This window comes from Malania oleifera, chromosome 11 (assembly GCF_029873635.1).
Source record: "Malania oleifera isolate guangnan ecotype guangnan chromosome 11, ASM2987363v1, whole genome shotgun sequence".
NCBI lineage: Eukaryota > Viridiplantae > Streptophyta > Magnoliopsida > Santalales > Ximeniaceae > Malania > Malania oleifera.
The window spans coordinates 16,858,133-16,874,151 of record NC_080427.1 but is presented as its reverse complement, the minus strand read 5'-3'; the positions used below and the strand labels follow the sequence as shown (position 1 = coordinate 16,874,151).

At 36.2% G+C, this 16,019-nt stretch overlaps 1 protein-coding gene across 6 annotated transcripts in view; it reads left to right on the top strand.

The window, feature by feature from the left end:
• The window catches only part of LOC131168648 (protein PTST homolog 3, chloroplastic), a 61,730-nt gene that overhangs the window by 33,457 nt on the left and 12,254 nt on the right, over positions 1 to 16,019 (top strand). For all 6 annotated transcript variants that reach the window (XR_009140372.1, XR_009140371.1, XR_009140370.1 and 3 more), the window contains exons 3-8: positions 635 to 777; positions 874 to 1,083; positions 4,800 to 5,007; positions 5,526 to 5,592; positions 5,688 to 5,738; positions 5,862 to 5,915. Coding sequence is in view for 3 of the 6 variants with exons in the window: in XM_058128250.1 (XP_057984233.1) it covers positions 635 to 777; positions 874 to 1,083; positions 4,800 to 5,007; positions 5,526 to 5,592; positions 5,688 to 5,738; positions 5,862 to 5,915 (733 nt within the window). In the remaining 3 variants the exon portion in view is untranslated. The remainder of the gene's footprint in view (positions 1 to 634; positions 778 to 873; positions 1,084 to 4,799; positions 5,008 to 5,525; positions 5,593 to 5,687; positions 5,739 to 5,861; positions 5,916 to 16,019) is intronic.

The following is a 16,019-nucleotide window of genomic DNA, read 5'->3' as shown; positions in this document are numbered from 1 at the left end:
AAGCTCCTCAACTCCCATATGATTAGGATTTTACTCGAGAGATGGAAGGGTTGTTGGGGAGGGGGGGGGGGGTTAAGGGGATTTTTTTCCCCCTTGCAAAAGACAATGTTTAAAGTCTAGTGATGAATTGTCACTCTAATGAATGTATGGAAACTAATATGATTCTAACGTTCTGGGAGCACTGGAGCAGTTAATGTTTCCAGTTTCTAGAAGAATATTTTTAGCAATGCAGCTTTGTCCCCTCAAATGTTTGTCCTACTAATCAAATATAAATATGAGGCAGTTTTGATCAGCCATTAAATTCAGATATCGGTAGATTCAGTGATCTTTAGTAGCCGATCTAACTGTAATCAATCTAAGATGTCATATTCACTCTTTAGAAGATGAAGAGATAAAATTTTGTGTAGTGATTTCAACAATTATATGACTAGTCATTCTGTTGAGGTGATATACAATTATAATGCATGATTTAGTTATGAATTTCATCACTGATTCCCTCGTCTGTTAAATAAGAAAATTTACACAAAACACTCACATATTATGTTAGAAAGATATTGTTTTGTCATATTTTTTTCTTATCTGAGTTGTTTTATTTTTTTTCTCTCAAAAAAAAAAAAAAAAAAAAAAACTGTAGGAAAGATCTTGCGAACATTGTTAGACGGAGAGGATATAAACTTGTCAGAGAGCTTCTTGCAACCCCTAAAGCGACAGATGTCAATGGGCCTGATAAAAAGAAAAGCTTAACTGAAACACATGATGCAGTTAGTAATCGTGAAGGTGAGTTGAGAGCTCGGTACATGTTTGTTTATATTTTTGCTCAGTTTGTCATTATAAACATTTCCTGGTTATTGATAGCCTTATGTACTTTAAAAGGTCAGGATGAGAAGGTGAATGATTTGGCTGAAGATGTTTCCCCATCAAGCGAAGCTTTCACAATGCCAAGCCATATTAATAGTGCAAATGCTGACTCAGATCTCCACTTTGGTGAACAAGGTCCTGTACCCCTGAAATCATCTGCAAACTCATCCTTTCAGGAAAAGGTGGCAAAGTTTATTCAGAATGGAGACTTGGACACAGTTGAAGGTAAATTTATTGATAAACAATAGTTTGCATTTACTTTGTCAATAATAAGTGTTAGTCCGCACGAGAAGGACAATCACTTTTGTTCTTTGTTGATATGGGTACGTAATCCAACAGTATTATAATTTGAGGATAGACAGAAATGCCATATCACTGTTCAACAGGGTTTCTCATGCCTAACATTGCATGGCCTCTTCCCACCTCCTCCACTAAGAAAAGAAGAAACAAAAAGAAAGAGGACATCCTCACCCTCACATTTGTTTAGAGATGGAGAGAGGGAATAGTTAGGCCTCAGCTTTTTGTAACCTTGAAGCTTGTTTATGTGAAAATGGTTAGTTAATTGCGCAACACATCATGGTTGGACATTCGCTTACAGATTGAGAGAGAGAGAGAGATAATAGTTAGGCCTCAGCTTTTGTAAGCTTTAAGCTTGTCAGGTGAAAATGGTAAGTTAATTGCCCAACACCATCATGGTTGGACATTGAAGGATTTTTTATACCTAAGAAATCGGGAAATATTAAGGTACCATCTGCATAGGGAGCTGAGGATCATTCTTTTGTGGTTGGGATTTAAAGAATGCTATAATAATTTTCTTGCGTATTACTGAACTAATTATTTAAATACATTTGCACTCAAAGCTTAACTTCCTTATTCAGTTTATATAGGATTCTCTTGTATCATGATCTCCACTTTCCTCGTTTGATTGGAGACACAGGTTTGACTGCAAATGAGATCACGGGTTTATTCTCGAATCTCTACACTAAGGAGGGTGCTTGTAGATCTGTGGTTGAGGGTTTGGATTGAAATCCTGTTTCTAGAGATCAGGTGATTTGGCTGGAAAGACATTTTGAGGAGGAAGTGAGTGGTAATGTATTTAGGATAGAGAGGGATAAGGGTGCGAGACTGGATGGTTTTAAAATGGCCTTTTTCAAGACTGTTGGGATATGATTAGGATGGATTGGTCGAAGGTCTTTAATGCATTTTATTGGAATGGGATCCTGAGTAAGATACTTATTAATTCCACTTTGGTTCCTAAGATGAGTATATCTATTAAGGTTGCTGATTTTTGACATATTAGCTTAGTGACCACTGTGTACAAGATTATTGCTAAAGTGCTAGCAAATAGGTTGGATGCAGTGTTGGGTGATACTGTTTCTTAGGTTCAAAGTGCGTTTGTGGGGGTTAGGCAATTTGTGGGTGCTACTTTGGTTGCTAGTGAGGGTAAGGAGTTAGTTGGAATTTTTTGGATAAGATATTTGTTAGGGAGGGGTTTGGTGAGAGGTGGCATCGTGGCAGTCTTGGACGAGGGGTTGCTTGTCTAGTGCATTCTTTTCTATTATTGTGAATGTCAACTGAAGTCGTGGTTTAGGGCGTCGAGGAGTTTTAAACAAGGGGATTCACTATTGCCAATCTTGTTTGTGGCAGTTGTTGATGTTTTGAGTAAAATGGTGGATAGGCAGTCAATAAAGCTTTCATGAAAGTGCTTGGAGTGGGTAGAAAGGGGGTAGCTGTGTCTCATCACTTTGTTGATGAAACCATGTTCTTTTTAGGTGATTATAGAGATTCTTTCTTGAATGTTTTTACTCCTTGAAACTTTTGAGCAGGTTTCTGGGCTAAAATTAATTTTGGAAAGAGTGGGATTAGGGATTGCCACTACTAATCTATGCTGTAGTAGATCCAGGGAGTTGGCATTGTTAGCTGGTTGTGGTATTCTGGATTGGCCCTTGACTTATTTAGGGGTTCCTTTGGGTGGTAATCCTATTCCCAAGTCTGTGGGATCTTGGGGTCTATAGTAGTTGATAGGGTATCTAGGTGATTAGATAGGTGGAAAGATGCGTTATTGTCTCTGGGGGTTATATTACTCTGATTAAAGTTTGTCGCTCCAGTTATCCCGCTTTATTATTTGTTTATTTTTAGAATTCTGGTGAAGGTAGCTACTTTCCTTTGGTCGGGGGTAGGGGGGGGAATAGGGATCATTTGGTTAATTGGGTGATTGTGTGTAGGTCTAAGTTGGATGGGCGTTTGGGTCTTGTTAAGTTGGTGCCTAAAAGCCCTGATCTATTTGGCTAAATGGTCATGGTGTTTTCCCTTGGTTGAGACTTATCTTTTGCACAAACTCATTAAATGTAGATTTGACTTCCATGTAGATGGGTGGGATGCTAACTTGGGACTTAGATGTTTTTAGGAGAGCCCTTACAGGTGTATGTGTCAGGTTTACCCCCTCTGCATTCCCCATACTGAATTTGTTTTGGTAGTAGTCATTGAATTTGTTTATGGGAAGATATTTGGTTGGTTATAGCTGCATCGTTCACCTGCTTTCCTCGTCTTTATGATATGTCTATGGGCATAATTATGTCATTTGCTGAACTTTAATGAAGGAAGGTGGAGGTGCTCTCTTCTTTGTCACTGTTGTTGAAGAATTGTCTTCCTTCCAATAGGATGGATAGTCATTCTTGGTTTGAGTCTGCAATTTTTTTTTTTTAATCATTTCACTAGTGTTAATATGTCCTTTTTGCTCCATGCAAGCATTTGGGAGTCCAAAGTTTCCTCTAAAATCAAGGCTTTTATTTGGTTGCTTCTTCTTAATAGAGTTAACACCAGCAATCTACAGCAGAGTAGGAGACCTTTGAATGCACTTTATCCTGATGTGTGTTCTTTATGTTATGATAGCTCAGAAACAGTGCCTCATCTGCTTTTGCATTCTGATTTTGCTTGGAAAATTTGTAATAAGCTTTTTATGGGAGAGCATTGGGTTTGTTTGGAGTCATTTGAGGATTTGTTGGCCACATCTTTTTCAGGGTTTGTTTGGACTTAGGAGCATAAAAGTAAAGATGCTTGTGCATTGTGGAGATGTGCGGTTTTCGTGGTGTTGTGGGGATTTATTTATTTATTTATTTTTTAATTTTATTTAATAGGAGGCATCTTATTCTCCTTATTGTATATTGTCTCTTTTCTAATGAAATCGTCTTCTTTTCTTATAAAAAAAATGTCTTATCCTAAGGGTTGTTTTTAATCAAGTTCTATTCACAGCAATGAGGTTGTTGATTCAATTCCAACTTCAGCACCCAGCACAAGAAAAAAGTAATGAAAACATTGGATGCCAAATGTCCTGGTTTTTATCTTTTCCCTGTCATTGCTGGGTTAATATGCAAGTATTATAATTAACTTTAATATTTTAATGTTGCAAAAGAAGGAATGATAAGTAGATGATGTTCAGCATCGGATTTTTGAAAATTGATGAGTAGTGGTGCTATTTTCTGTTTCTTGTCATGGTACATGATTTAAGCTTCATTATTTTGCCATTGTAATTAATACTTCTTTTTGAATCACAATGTTATGAACTTTTGCTCTCATTTTTTAGCCATATTTACAAATTGAGAACCATTTTTAACCTTTTCAAGCCTTGGATAAATGGTAAGGTTGCTCCTCTGTGGCTGGTTGGTCACAGATTCAAATCCAAGGAAATGGCCTCTCTGCATAAAAGCAGGGGTAAGGCTGCGTACATTATGATGACCCCTTGGCAGGGAGCTTTGTGGCCCGGGGATGCCCTAATTTGCGATAGAAATATATACTTCTTTTTGAATCACAATGTTATGCACTTTCGCCACCATTTTTTAGCCATATTTACAAATTGAGAACCATTTTGAACCTTTTCGACATTTCACTTATTTGTTTGATTTAGAATTTGAGCTGAGTATGTGCAGTTGATTGATGGTCAGATAATTGCTATGGCGTTTTAAATGGGAGTGATGTTGAAGATACGAAGGACTTAATTGGATCGGAGAATGTGATAGAAATTGAATCAAGTGCCCTTGGCGAAGAGCAATCAAAACTTGTGCCCAGTGGAAGTAATTTTACAACTTTGAATGGGAGTACATTACTGCCCAGAAGGGTTATGCCCCCTGCAACAGGAAACTCCCTGACTGGGTTAGTATTCTCTACGTTTATACATCTGCCTAATAGTGCTTATAAATTTGAATTTGCAATTAAGATCTTTCCTTAAACCATTTAAAGTAGTTATCCTTAACAATCTAGTGGCATCTGACTGGCTGTCAGAGTCTTGAGAAACTTTTAGAAGTAAACAATGATCAGATTGTGAATTTTGGATTTCTTACCAACGTTCTGTGATTTGATCGGGACTTCTACCATTTGTTCTTTGATTAGAAATTTATGACTACTTTGTAGTAAGATTTGAAAAGTTCTTTTAACCTATGTCTTCCTGGAAATCAAATTTGAGATTTTCATTTATACCCTAAAATTTTGTTAAAGCTAGTTCATCCTCTTCCCTATGCTCATATAGTGGGATCCTTTGACATTGAATGTCAATCGCTTAAGAGTTGACTCTCTCTTTATTCATTTAATTTTTATTCTGCCATACTTTGTTTGGCATGCTAATGGTTCTACCAATTTCATCTTATTTCTTTTGTTGTTTTCATATATTTTAGGGATGATCATTTGTCACCTGAAGGACCAGTAGATGCTGATTTTTTTGATGAAAATTTTGATGTTGAGGTCATCACTGTTTACTCTTATCTTAAAAATTCAATTTTCATGTGCCGCCTGGTTTTGATATCTTCATTCCTTGCCTTTGGATTGCTGTGTTACAGATTAGAAAAAGGGAGAATCAAGTCGAAATTATTAACCTCAAATCCATGCTGGTATGAATCTTTATCATGTTACTGTGGCTAGCTTGTCACCGAATTCTGCTTATGCGTGTAAATCTGCTCTAAATTTATTAGAAAACTAAGTAATTTTCTTATTCTATCTTTTTATGTGCCCAGCATCAGAAGGAATTGGAGTTGTCTCGGTTGAAGGAAAAGATTGAGAATGAAAAGGTATCTTAGCAAAGAAAATTTCCATATTATGGATTCTATACGATATATTATTTCTATCAGAATGATCTTAATTCCTCTGCCTTCATGCTCAAATAAACTTCTTCACCCCCACCTCTTTTTTTTAACCTTGTGGACTTGCTGGTGTACATACACCATATATTATCTTTCTATCAGAATGATCTTAATTCCTCTGCCTTTGTGCTCAAATACAATTTTTTTTTTCTGCGTGGACTTGCTGGCGAATGTACATCATAAATGACAAATACGAGCACTTTCAAAAGCACTCATAACATTTTCCACCATAAAACAGTTTGACACAAATCAGCCTCTTCTGCCGATGGTGCTACTAACTTTTCACCATGCAGATTGTAAATTAGAAAACAGATGGGTATTCCTATGCCATAAGAAGAGTAGAAGACTTGATTAATCAATTAACAATTCATTGTAGATTTCTGGTGACTGAATATTTTCTGCTTTGTCAGAGAAAATGCAATTATTTTTTCCCTTGATTTACTTTATATATATTTTTATTTTTGATCTCATGCTTCCCATCTCTACAGGAACTTCTGTATATCCAAAAAAATAAAAGCATGGGGAAAATAATCTTCCTTGCATCAATTTTTTTTTTTAATTGTACTTTTTTTCTCTTTATAGAATGCTTGTACCTTCTATACTATCATTTCAAACTCTTCTTAATGGGTCCATAATTTAGGGTATTAATGTTTTAAAAATTAAAATGAAAAAAGTGGGTCATGTTGGTCGTTTAACGAGTCACAATAGGTTTCCAACAATGGAAGTCCATTCTTTGCGCTGTATATTACTGCTAAAAATAAATAGTTTTTTTTTTTTGAAAATTTTATAATAAGATTAATTTCATTTATTCCTGTGTTTTGGATGCGAGGGTGGGCCTTTGATCAACGGTAAGGTTACTCCTTTGTGACCAATTGGTCATGGGTTCAAGTCCAAGGAAGCAAGCCTGTAGGGGTAAGGCTGTGTACACTGTGACGACCCTCCCCTTACCCTCGCAAAGTGGGGAACCTTATGGCCTGGGGATGCTTGTGTTTTCTACTATGGTTTAAATTTTTTTAAAATATGAATAGGTAAAATATTGCTATAATCAAGTTTGTTAGTTAATACATGAATGTTTTAATTAAGTGGGGTCCGATCACATTCAGATTTGAATATATGTGGTTTGGTTATTAGTTCTTTCAGTATTTGGTTTGGAATGTTTGGAGTGAGAATGCTGAGAAGGGATGGAAGGATTTAGGTTTATGTAAAAAATAAACCTTCTAAAAAGAGGAGTTAAAATGGAAGATTAAAAACTATGGGAATGTTAGGGCTAAGAAAAATAGCATGTTAGGCAAGCTTGATTGATTGGATAATAATGGGTACGAAAGAAGGGGATCTTTTTTAGCCTGATAAGATTAAAGGTGTGATTTTGATAAATCAGTTAGAGGAGGTGATCTTTAGGGAAAGAGGAGTTAGAAGCAAAAGAAGAAATTTAATTGGGCTAAGGAAGGTGACTGTAATTCAAAATTTCCAATAGGTTGGCTAGTGGTAAAAAGGGAAAGAATATAATTAAGCATTTGAAATTGAGGGGTGGTGAGGTTACTACTGAATCTTGTTTGATATTTGAGGAGGTTATAATTTTTTTTCGGCTAATATGTTTACTAAGGAGGATATCTCGAGGCTTATGTGGGAGGGGTTGCGGTGCAGTCCGATTTCTAGTTATCAAATGATGTGGTTGGAAAAGCTATTTAAGGAAAGTGATATTAAGGCGGTTATGTTTGGAGGAAGTGATCTTTAGGGAAGGGGAGTTGGAGGCGAAAGATGAAATTTAAATGGGTTAAGGAAGGTGACTGTAATTCAACTTGTGGCAAGAGGTGAAAGAATATGATTAGGAGTGGGAATTGAGGGTGGTGTGAGGTTATTACTGATTTGTGTTTGATATCTGAAGAGGTTACCCTTTTTTTTTTTTGGTTAATTTGTTTATGAAGGAGGATATTTGGAGGCTTATATGGGAGGGGTTGGAGTGGAGTCCTATTTCTAGAGATCAGATGATGTGGTTGGAACCACCATTCGAGGAACGTGATATTAAGGTGTATTGTTTAGAGGAAGTTATCTTTAGGGAAAGAGGAGTTGGAGGCAAAAGGCGAAATTTGAATGGGTTGAGGAAGGTGACTGTAATTCAAAATTTTCTTTAGGTTGGCTAGTGGCAAATGGAGAAAGAATATGATTAAGACTTGGAATTGAGGGGGTGGTGTGAGGTTACTACTTATTCTTGTTTGATATTTGAGAGGTTACAAATTATTATTATTATTTTTTTGGCTAATTTGTTTATAGAGGAGGATATTAGAAGACTTATGTGGGAGGGGTTGGAGTGGAATCCTATTTCAAGAGATCAGGTAATGTGATTAGAATGACAATTTAAGGAAAGTGATATTAAGGCGGTTATGTTTAGGATGGAGAGGGATAAGGCTCTAGGTCTTCATGAGTTTAGCATGGCTTTCATTTTGGATTGTTAGGATGTGGTTAATGGGGATTTAATGAAGATGTTCAATGAGTTCTATTTTAGTTGGACTTTAGGAAAAAGTATTTACTCAATTTTTGTTAGTTTGGTGCCTAACAAGGATAGGTCTATTAAGAGTTGAAGATTTTCAGCCTATTAGTCTAGTGACTAGTGTGTATAACATCATTTCAACAGTTCTAGCTGATAAGAAAGTTTTGTGATAGTAAGATATTATTTTGGAGGCTTCTTGTTGCTATTTTAGTAGCAAATAGGGCTATTAAGGATGTTCATAGAAGGAGAGAGAAGTGGTTGTTTTCAAAGTAGACTTTCAAAAGGCTTATGATCAAGTAAGTCGGAATTTTCTTGATAAAATCTTTTTGAGGAAGGGGTTTAGATGAAAGGTGGTGGGCTTGGGTGAGTGGGTGTTTATTTAATGCCTCTTTCTCAATCATTATTAATGGAGAGCCTAAATCATGGTTTAGGCCCTTTAAGGCTTTGAGGGGGTTTAGGCAAAGGGGTCCTATTTCTCTCTTTATCCTTTTTTTTTTTTTAGGTTCTTGTGGTAGATATCTTAAGTTGATTTTGCTCAAGTGAGTCTAATAAAAGTAAATTTGGGGAAGAGCAGGATAGCTTGTATTTGTTTGAGACTTTGAGTGTGTGTAAATATTTGGCGTTTTCGACTTCAGTTGGGTGTGGCATTCTTGATTAGCCCATAATTTATATGGTAGTGCCTTTAACTGATAATCCTAGGTTAGTTGGGTTTTGGGATCATATGGTGGAGTAGGTGTCCAAATATTGGATGGCTGAAAGGGTGCTTTGTTTTCTAGGTGGACATATTATCCTCATCGAGACATTTTGATGCAGGGGCAGCATTAAGGTTTTGCAGCCATGGAGAAATTAGAAGGAAGTGGAAGGGAGCAGAGAGTAGATACTATGGGGAAAACTCACGTTCAATTCAATTCAAATTCATCAACGACTGCTTACAACATGGCTTTTGCACACTGTATAAGAAAGCCTAAGCACAAAATTACACACATACCCCCAAAACTACATGAATTACAAACCGCTACTTTACACAAATATTACAGACAAGCCCCCAATGCATAATACTCTACTAATTAAACTAAAAACATTATAAAAAAATTTCTAAATAAACCCAGCAATTCCTTGACCCAACTATTTTTAATTATTCTCTATCAAGGATCTTCCCAAGTTCTTGCTTCTTGTCCTACATCAACTTTCCCCCAGTTAGACAAAAATTCGGCAGCAAATTTTGAAATGTTGAGGATCAGAAGTAAGAAGAAACTTGGACTCTTTGAAAGCCAGCACTTGAAGAAACCACATTCCATTGGCAACTTGAGTTAAGAATTAGCATCAATGAATATATTGGGGATGACAAACTCAATGATAGGAATGTCTAAATGACTTTGGATTTCTTTAGCACTTGCATTTCCTTGCTCGTAGTGTCTTTTAAAGTTGAGTAACTGTGGCTGATTCTTTGTGTTGATTGATTGGTAGAGCGTGCTTCAAAATGATTTTCTTCCCATTACAGTGGAAGACGTGTTCTCAGATCCTTGAGTCACACCCAAATCATCCAACTGAGTTGAACTATGACTACATGGCCAATCTTCATTGGTAGGATATCACATCAAACATTAGCCAAATATTCATCCATTTGAGTAGGAACCAAACATCTTTCACAAACATGTATAGTAGAGTTATCAACCCAAGATATCAAATAAGGCTTTGGGCGAGGTTCCGGACGAAGCTGCATTCAAGTGACCCCATTTATGGAAACCGCAGTCATTGGACATCTTCCATCAATGATGATTTTTGCAAACCTTTTTTCCACATTTGTGAAAGATGTTGAAAAGCTCAAAATTGAGCCCAAAGTTTGGCAAACGGCATTCTCTTTGCCTATAATTTATCACCATGTTGCTGAATTTAAACATATACATACTGCAGCTTTATATCACCAACGGCCCTTTAACACAATTTGCTTTGAATTCTCAATCTAATCATGCAAAACCATAAACTTGACACCTAATTTTCAAGAAATATCTTCAATTCACAATAGATCTTTAGTATCATGCTGAATGAAACAAATTAAGTTACAACTCTCAAATTGCAACAATAAAACCTGCGTTTTGAAGTTGGCAGTGAAAATTTCTAGGGTTTTGTGCCAAATTTTTGCGCTTGCTTGCAATATATTGTGTCCACGATCAAAATATCTCCTTGCAGGTCAAAATGTCACAAAGAAAACTCAAAATATCGTGGCTGGGCAATTTCTTGCGAGACTGGAAACAGAAAGTCTTGAGAGACACTCTCACTTGCAGTTGCTGGCTCATGGGGTGTGTGCGCCTCCAACAATGGTGCTCTGGCAATGATTTTTCAGGCGAGGGTAGATCAAGGGGTGGGGAATACAGTGGTGGTGGCTGTGTCAAAATAACTCCAGCAACAGTGGATTTTCAAGAGGTCGGCGGCTGGAGAAGTTTGGCTGGCGTGTGGTCCCCTCTGGTGGTCAGACAGTGAAAGGCTGGGGTTTTGGAGGGTTCTGTTTTTGTGGGTGTGAGTGGTATTGCACAATTGTATTTGCAAAGTGGTGTTTGAACATATGGGGATATGGTGGGAATCTCAGAAAAGTTCAGGAACTACATTTTGGTGTTTGTTTTTTGTTTTTTGTTTTTTATTATTATTATTATAAATACTGGAGTTTCATTACAGAAAACCAGAAGTATGATTTTGAGATAGGAAAGAGGAAGAAGTGTAGAATGAAGAAGAGAAGATAGAAGAAGGGAGAAGGAGGAGGGAAGAGGAAGAAGAACAAAGAATCAGAATAGAAAAGAGAGAGTTCAGATCAGCAAACAAGAAAGGAAAGAGAATTAAGAGAGCTAAGGGCATTATGGGAGAGAAATAAAAGAAGAGGAGAAGAAGTGAAGGAGAAGAGAAACAGAGTAGAAGAAAGAGGGCAGAATGCTGCGGCGCAGCAGGGAATTAAGGACAGAACAGGATATCAGAACAGAAAGAAGAAGAGAGAGAAGAAGAAGAGAAAAGGAGAAGAGTGAGGGAGAACGGGTGAGTTGAAATTGAAGAATGGAGGTCGTGGTTGGGCTTTGATACCAAATGATGCAGGGCCCCCCTGCATCAAGGTTCTGCAGCCAGGGGGAAAAATCATGTTCAATTCAATTCAAATTCATCAACAACTGCTTAAAACATGCCTTTCACACACTATTTATAAGAAAGCCTAAACACATAAAATTACTCACATAGCCCTAAAACTGCATGAGTTACAAATAAACCCCAACTTTACACAAATATTACAAACAAGTCTCCAAATACAAATAATATTTACTAACTAAACTAAACACATAATAAATTGCTAACTAAACCCAACAATTCCTGTACCCAACTGTTCTTGATTATTCTCTACCAAGGATCTTCCCAAGGTCTTGATTCTTGTCCTACATTACATGTCTAGCTAGAAATATTGAGAAATTCATGAGAGATTTCCAATGGTTTGAGGTGCGGGAGAAAAAGGATCATTTGATTAGGACGGGGTTTGATGGTCGAAAAAGGAGGGGGTTTTGGGTCTTGGGAAGTTGGTTTCTAAGAACATTGCTTTAACAGCTAAGTGGTTGTGTATTATCCCTTAAAGGAGTCTTTCCTTTGGCAAAATAGTCAGTAGAAGAAAATTTGTCTAGTAGGGTAACTTGTGTGATGCTAATGTGAGATGTTCTTGTGAATTTCCTTGGAAGGGTATTTCACGGATATATTGTCCTTTTATTCCTTATACTAAATTTGTTGTGGATAATGGGTACTGCATTTGGTTTTAGGAAGACATTTGGGGTAGGGGCTGTTTTTTTTTTTGGGGGGGTGTGTTTTCTTCGCACTTAAATCCCCCACCTGCATACAATGTACCCATTGCACAATGAATATGTGTTGGAATTGGTGTGTTCCCAAAAGGGGGGTGAATTGAAAATTTAAAACTTTCCTAGGTCAAATTCAAATCACAATCAGTATTTCCCAACCTAGGGTCTTTCTAAACATTAATCAATTCAGCAGAAATCAAACTGAGTAAAAATGTAAAGCAATTAGAGCAATCTCAGTATTTTTGAAACATTCAAAGTAATTAAAATAACAATATTCAAGTGCGTAAATTTAAGTGCGGAAATCAAAGTCGACACAAGAAATGTTATTGGAGTTCGGCCAAACTTGCCTACGTCCCCACCTCAGCTCGCAAGCCCGAAAATTCCACTAATGCTCACTTAACGGGTGGAGCGGACCTGTATACAATACCAGGTCAAATTACTAGGGCTGACCTCAACCTTTACAGCCAATCTTTACAGGTTAGATTAACACCCCTTCAGGCCACGCCTGGAAAGACAACAGATAATGAAACACAAATTTTGTGTGCAATATACGTACTTCTCCAATAAGCAGATTTGTACCAGTATAACCAATGCACTTCAATATGATAGGATATTATAAGTTCAATGAAGATTATATATAACTACTCTCAAGATAATGCAAGTAAAGCAATCATAGTGTGAGAGTGTGTGTAGGGATCTTTGATTTAAAATAACAATATCAATCACAATGTTCAATACCAAAGATTGGAAATACCCAAGCAAAAATCTCGTAAATGTTTTTCAAAAGATAAGCACACGAGATGTTTTGAAAACCAGCTTATCGAAAATATTTTCTTCACAACAAAGGACAAGCTCTTGAGTCTTGCAACAAGAATGCAAAGACTCACAAGCTTATGAAAGTTTCCCCAGAAAATAAATTTATGGATTAAATCACGGGGGAAAACTTTTGGCTTACTCTCACTAGAATCACAAAATCAATAAACACAAATGAGAGTGTAAGCTTGTAGTGGTAGTGTAGGTTATCTCAAAAATATACTCTCACCAAAGTTGTTTTTGCAAAGGAATGAGAATAGGTGGAGTATGTAAGCTTGAATGGGAATGTATAGCTCAAGGAATTTTAGAGAGAATTTTTGTTAATCAAGGCTCTAATCATTGTCTTATTTTTCCAAATGAAGGTATATATATAGCCTCTAACAAAAATATAACCGTTTGGACACAAAGGAAATTATTAAAATGGTTTAATCAATTTTTAACCTTAATTACTCTTAATTACTTGCGGTAAAAATGTGGTAACCCGAGAGTTTCGGTCGCCCGGTCCTTAGGGCCGGTCGCCCGAATAGACAGATAGAAAAGTTACTTTTTTAAGTTCGGGTGCCCGAGTTAAAGTTCGGGTGGCTGGGCCAAGGCGATTTTCTAAAAGATCGAGGTTTGGTCGCTCGGTGAACGGTTCGGTCTGCCAAACTTCATAATTTAGTCACCCGGGGTGATTTTGAACTTAGAGTTTGGGCGGCCAGGACAGATAACCGGTCGCCTGAGCCAAGTCAACTTATTGACTTTTAATCTATTTGGTCGACCGAGGTGTTTTTAACGCGCTAAGTTCGGTCGGCCGAAGCCCTTTCAAAAGTAAAAATAGGTCCTGTTTAAGATTAAAATTCACCCCTATTTGCATAGATATGACTTGTGAGATAAAGGGGATTTTTCAAGTGATGTTTAGGGACCTAAGGTTGTTCTATGGTCATTTGAGCTAACCCAAAAAATCCAGTGTCGGTCGACCGAAGGTGATCCCTAAGATCAATCTATGGTCTTGAGCATTAAATCCAAATCATGCATGAGATGTAGTTATTACAGACCACACCAAATAATGAAACAAAATGCATTATACAAAATAAACAATAAGTCTTCTTCTTCTTTGCTCTTCTGAAACTTCATAGAATATGCCCGGAATATGTGCGCTTTTCGTCTTTATGGCTTCCACTTCCTTGCCTTATGTGTGTGTTTGAATTAAAGACCTATTCAAGTACTGAGTGCTCACATAAGTAACTTGCAATTTGTCATTATCAAAACTAGGGATTGGACTCAAAAAGTCAACAATATGTTTCCTCATTCTTTATTTCAAAGGGGGATGATCTCTTGGGTATTTCCATTTTCGTAGGGCTCTTAATGATTGGTAGGTGTTGGAGCTCACCTCCGTATTGTGTTTGTTGGAGGGTCGTCCTCCTTCCGTTTAGGAGGGATAATCACTTGTGGATTCTTGATTCTTTTTGTTTTTTTGGGGGGGGGGGGGGGGGGGGTGTGTTTACTCTTGTAATTATTTTTTTGGAGTATTTGAACTATAAAAGTATGTCCTTCCTGTTTTATTGTTCTATCTGAAAGGCCAAAGTCCCCTTGAAGATTGAGGCTTTTATTTGGTACTCATTCTTAATGGAGTTAGCACTAACGATTTGTTGCAGATCAGGGGACTCTGGATGTATGTTCTCAATGTTTTCATCGTTCAGAATCTGTCTCTCACCTAATTCTTTATTGCTCCTTTTCATGGAGTGCGTGAAATAATCTACTCGGCTTATTTGGAAAGAGTTGGATGTGTCCAGAGTTGGAAGATTTATTGGCTATCTCATTTTCAGGTTTTGGGAGTGGGTAAAGATGGGTTGGCGTTGTGGAGGTGTGCTATTTTTGCTGTTTTGTGGGGATTAAGTTGGAACAGAATGCTAGTATTTTTATGTAAAGAGGATGTCTTTGTCTACGTTTTGAGATAGGATTCAGTATTTCATCTCATCGTGGGCTTTCGCAACCTGTTTCATAGGAGTCTATTTTCAAACTTGTAATTGATTGCAGCAAGTGCTCTTTTGATATATATATTTTTTTCTTCTTTCATCTTCTATGGGGGGTTATTATGCTCCTTTTGGCACTTCCTGTTCTCTTTGATAAAATCTCTTCTTTTTCAATAAAAGAAGTTAAAACATGAATATTCAAAGTTATTTATGAGAACTTATATTTTCTTTGCTATTATAGTGTACAGATAGAGACATGGAATACTGTTATGGCACAATGTAAATACAGGAATATGAAAGATACAACTTGACATGGATATACAAATTAATATTATATAATATTAAATTTAAATACATTACAAGTATATGGAACTAAAATTGCATAATAATATATTTAAATGTATTATGCATGACAAATATTAAATTTTAACTTTTTTTTTTAACACTAAAAAATCTAATAAATACATATGCAACTGCTTCTTTCCTTTCTTTGATTTTGTAAAAATTCTCAATATATAGATTATTCCATTGAAAATGTGGCAATAAATTTATTTTATATTTTTATAATATTAAATTTAAAAACGTGACAATATATGGAACCAAAATTATGTAATAATATATTTTAATGTTTTATGCGTGAAAAATATTAAATTTTATTTTTTTTTAACACAAAAAATCTAATAAATACATATGCATCTGTTTCTTTCCTTTTTGGATTTTGTAAAAATTCTCAATATGCAGATTATTCCATTGAAAATATGGCAATAAATTTATCTTAGTTTATTTATTTTTTTAATATTTTGAACCAAAGTTCTGTTTTTTTGTTTTTTTGTTTTAATAATGTTTAAAATATAATTTGAATAAAGCAAAATAAAGTCGTATTACAATAAAAAAAGTGCTGAAGGATATCCAACAAGTGCCTCAAAAGAGTTGGAGAAGTATTAGACATGAAAAGTAC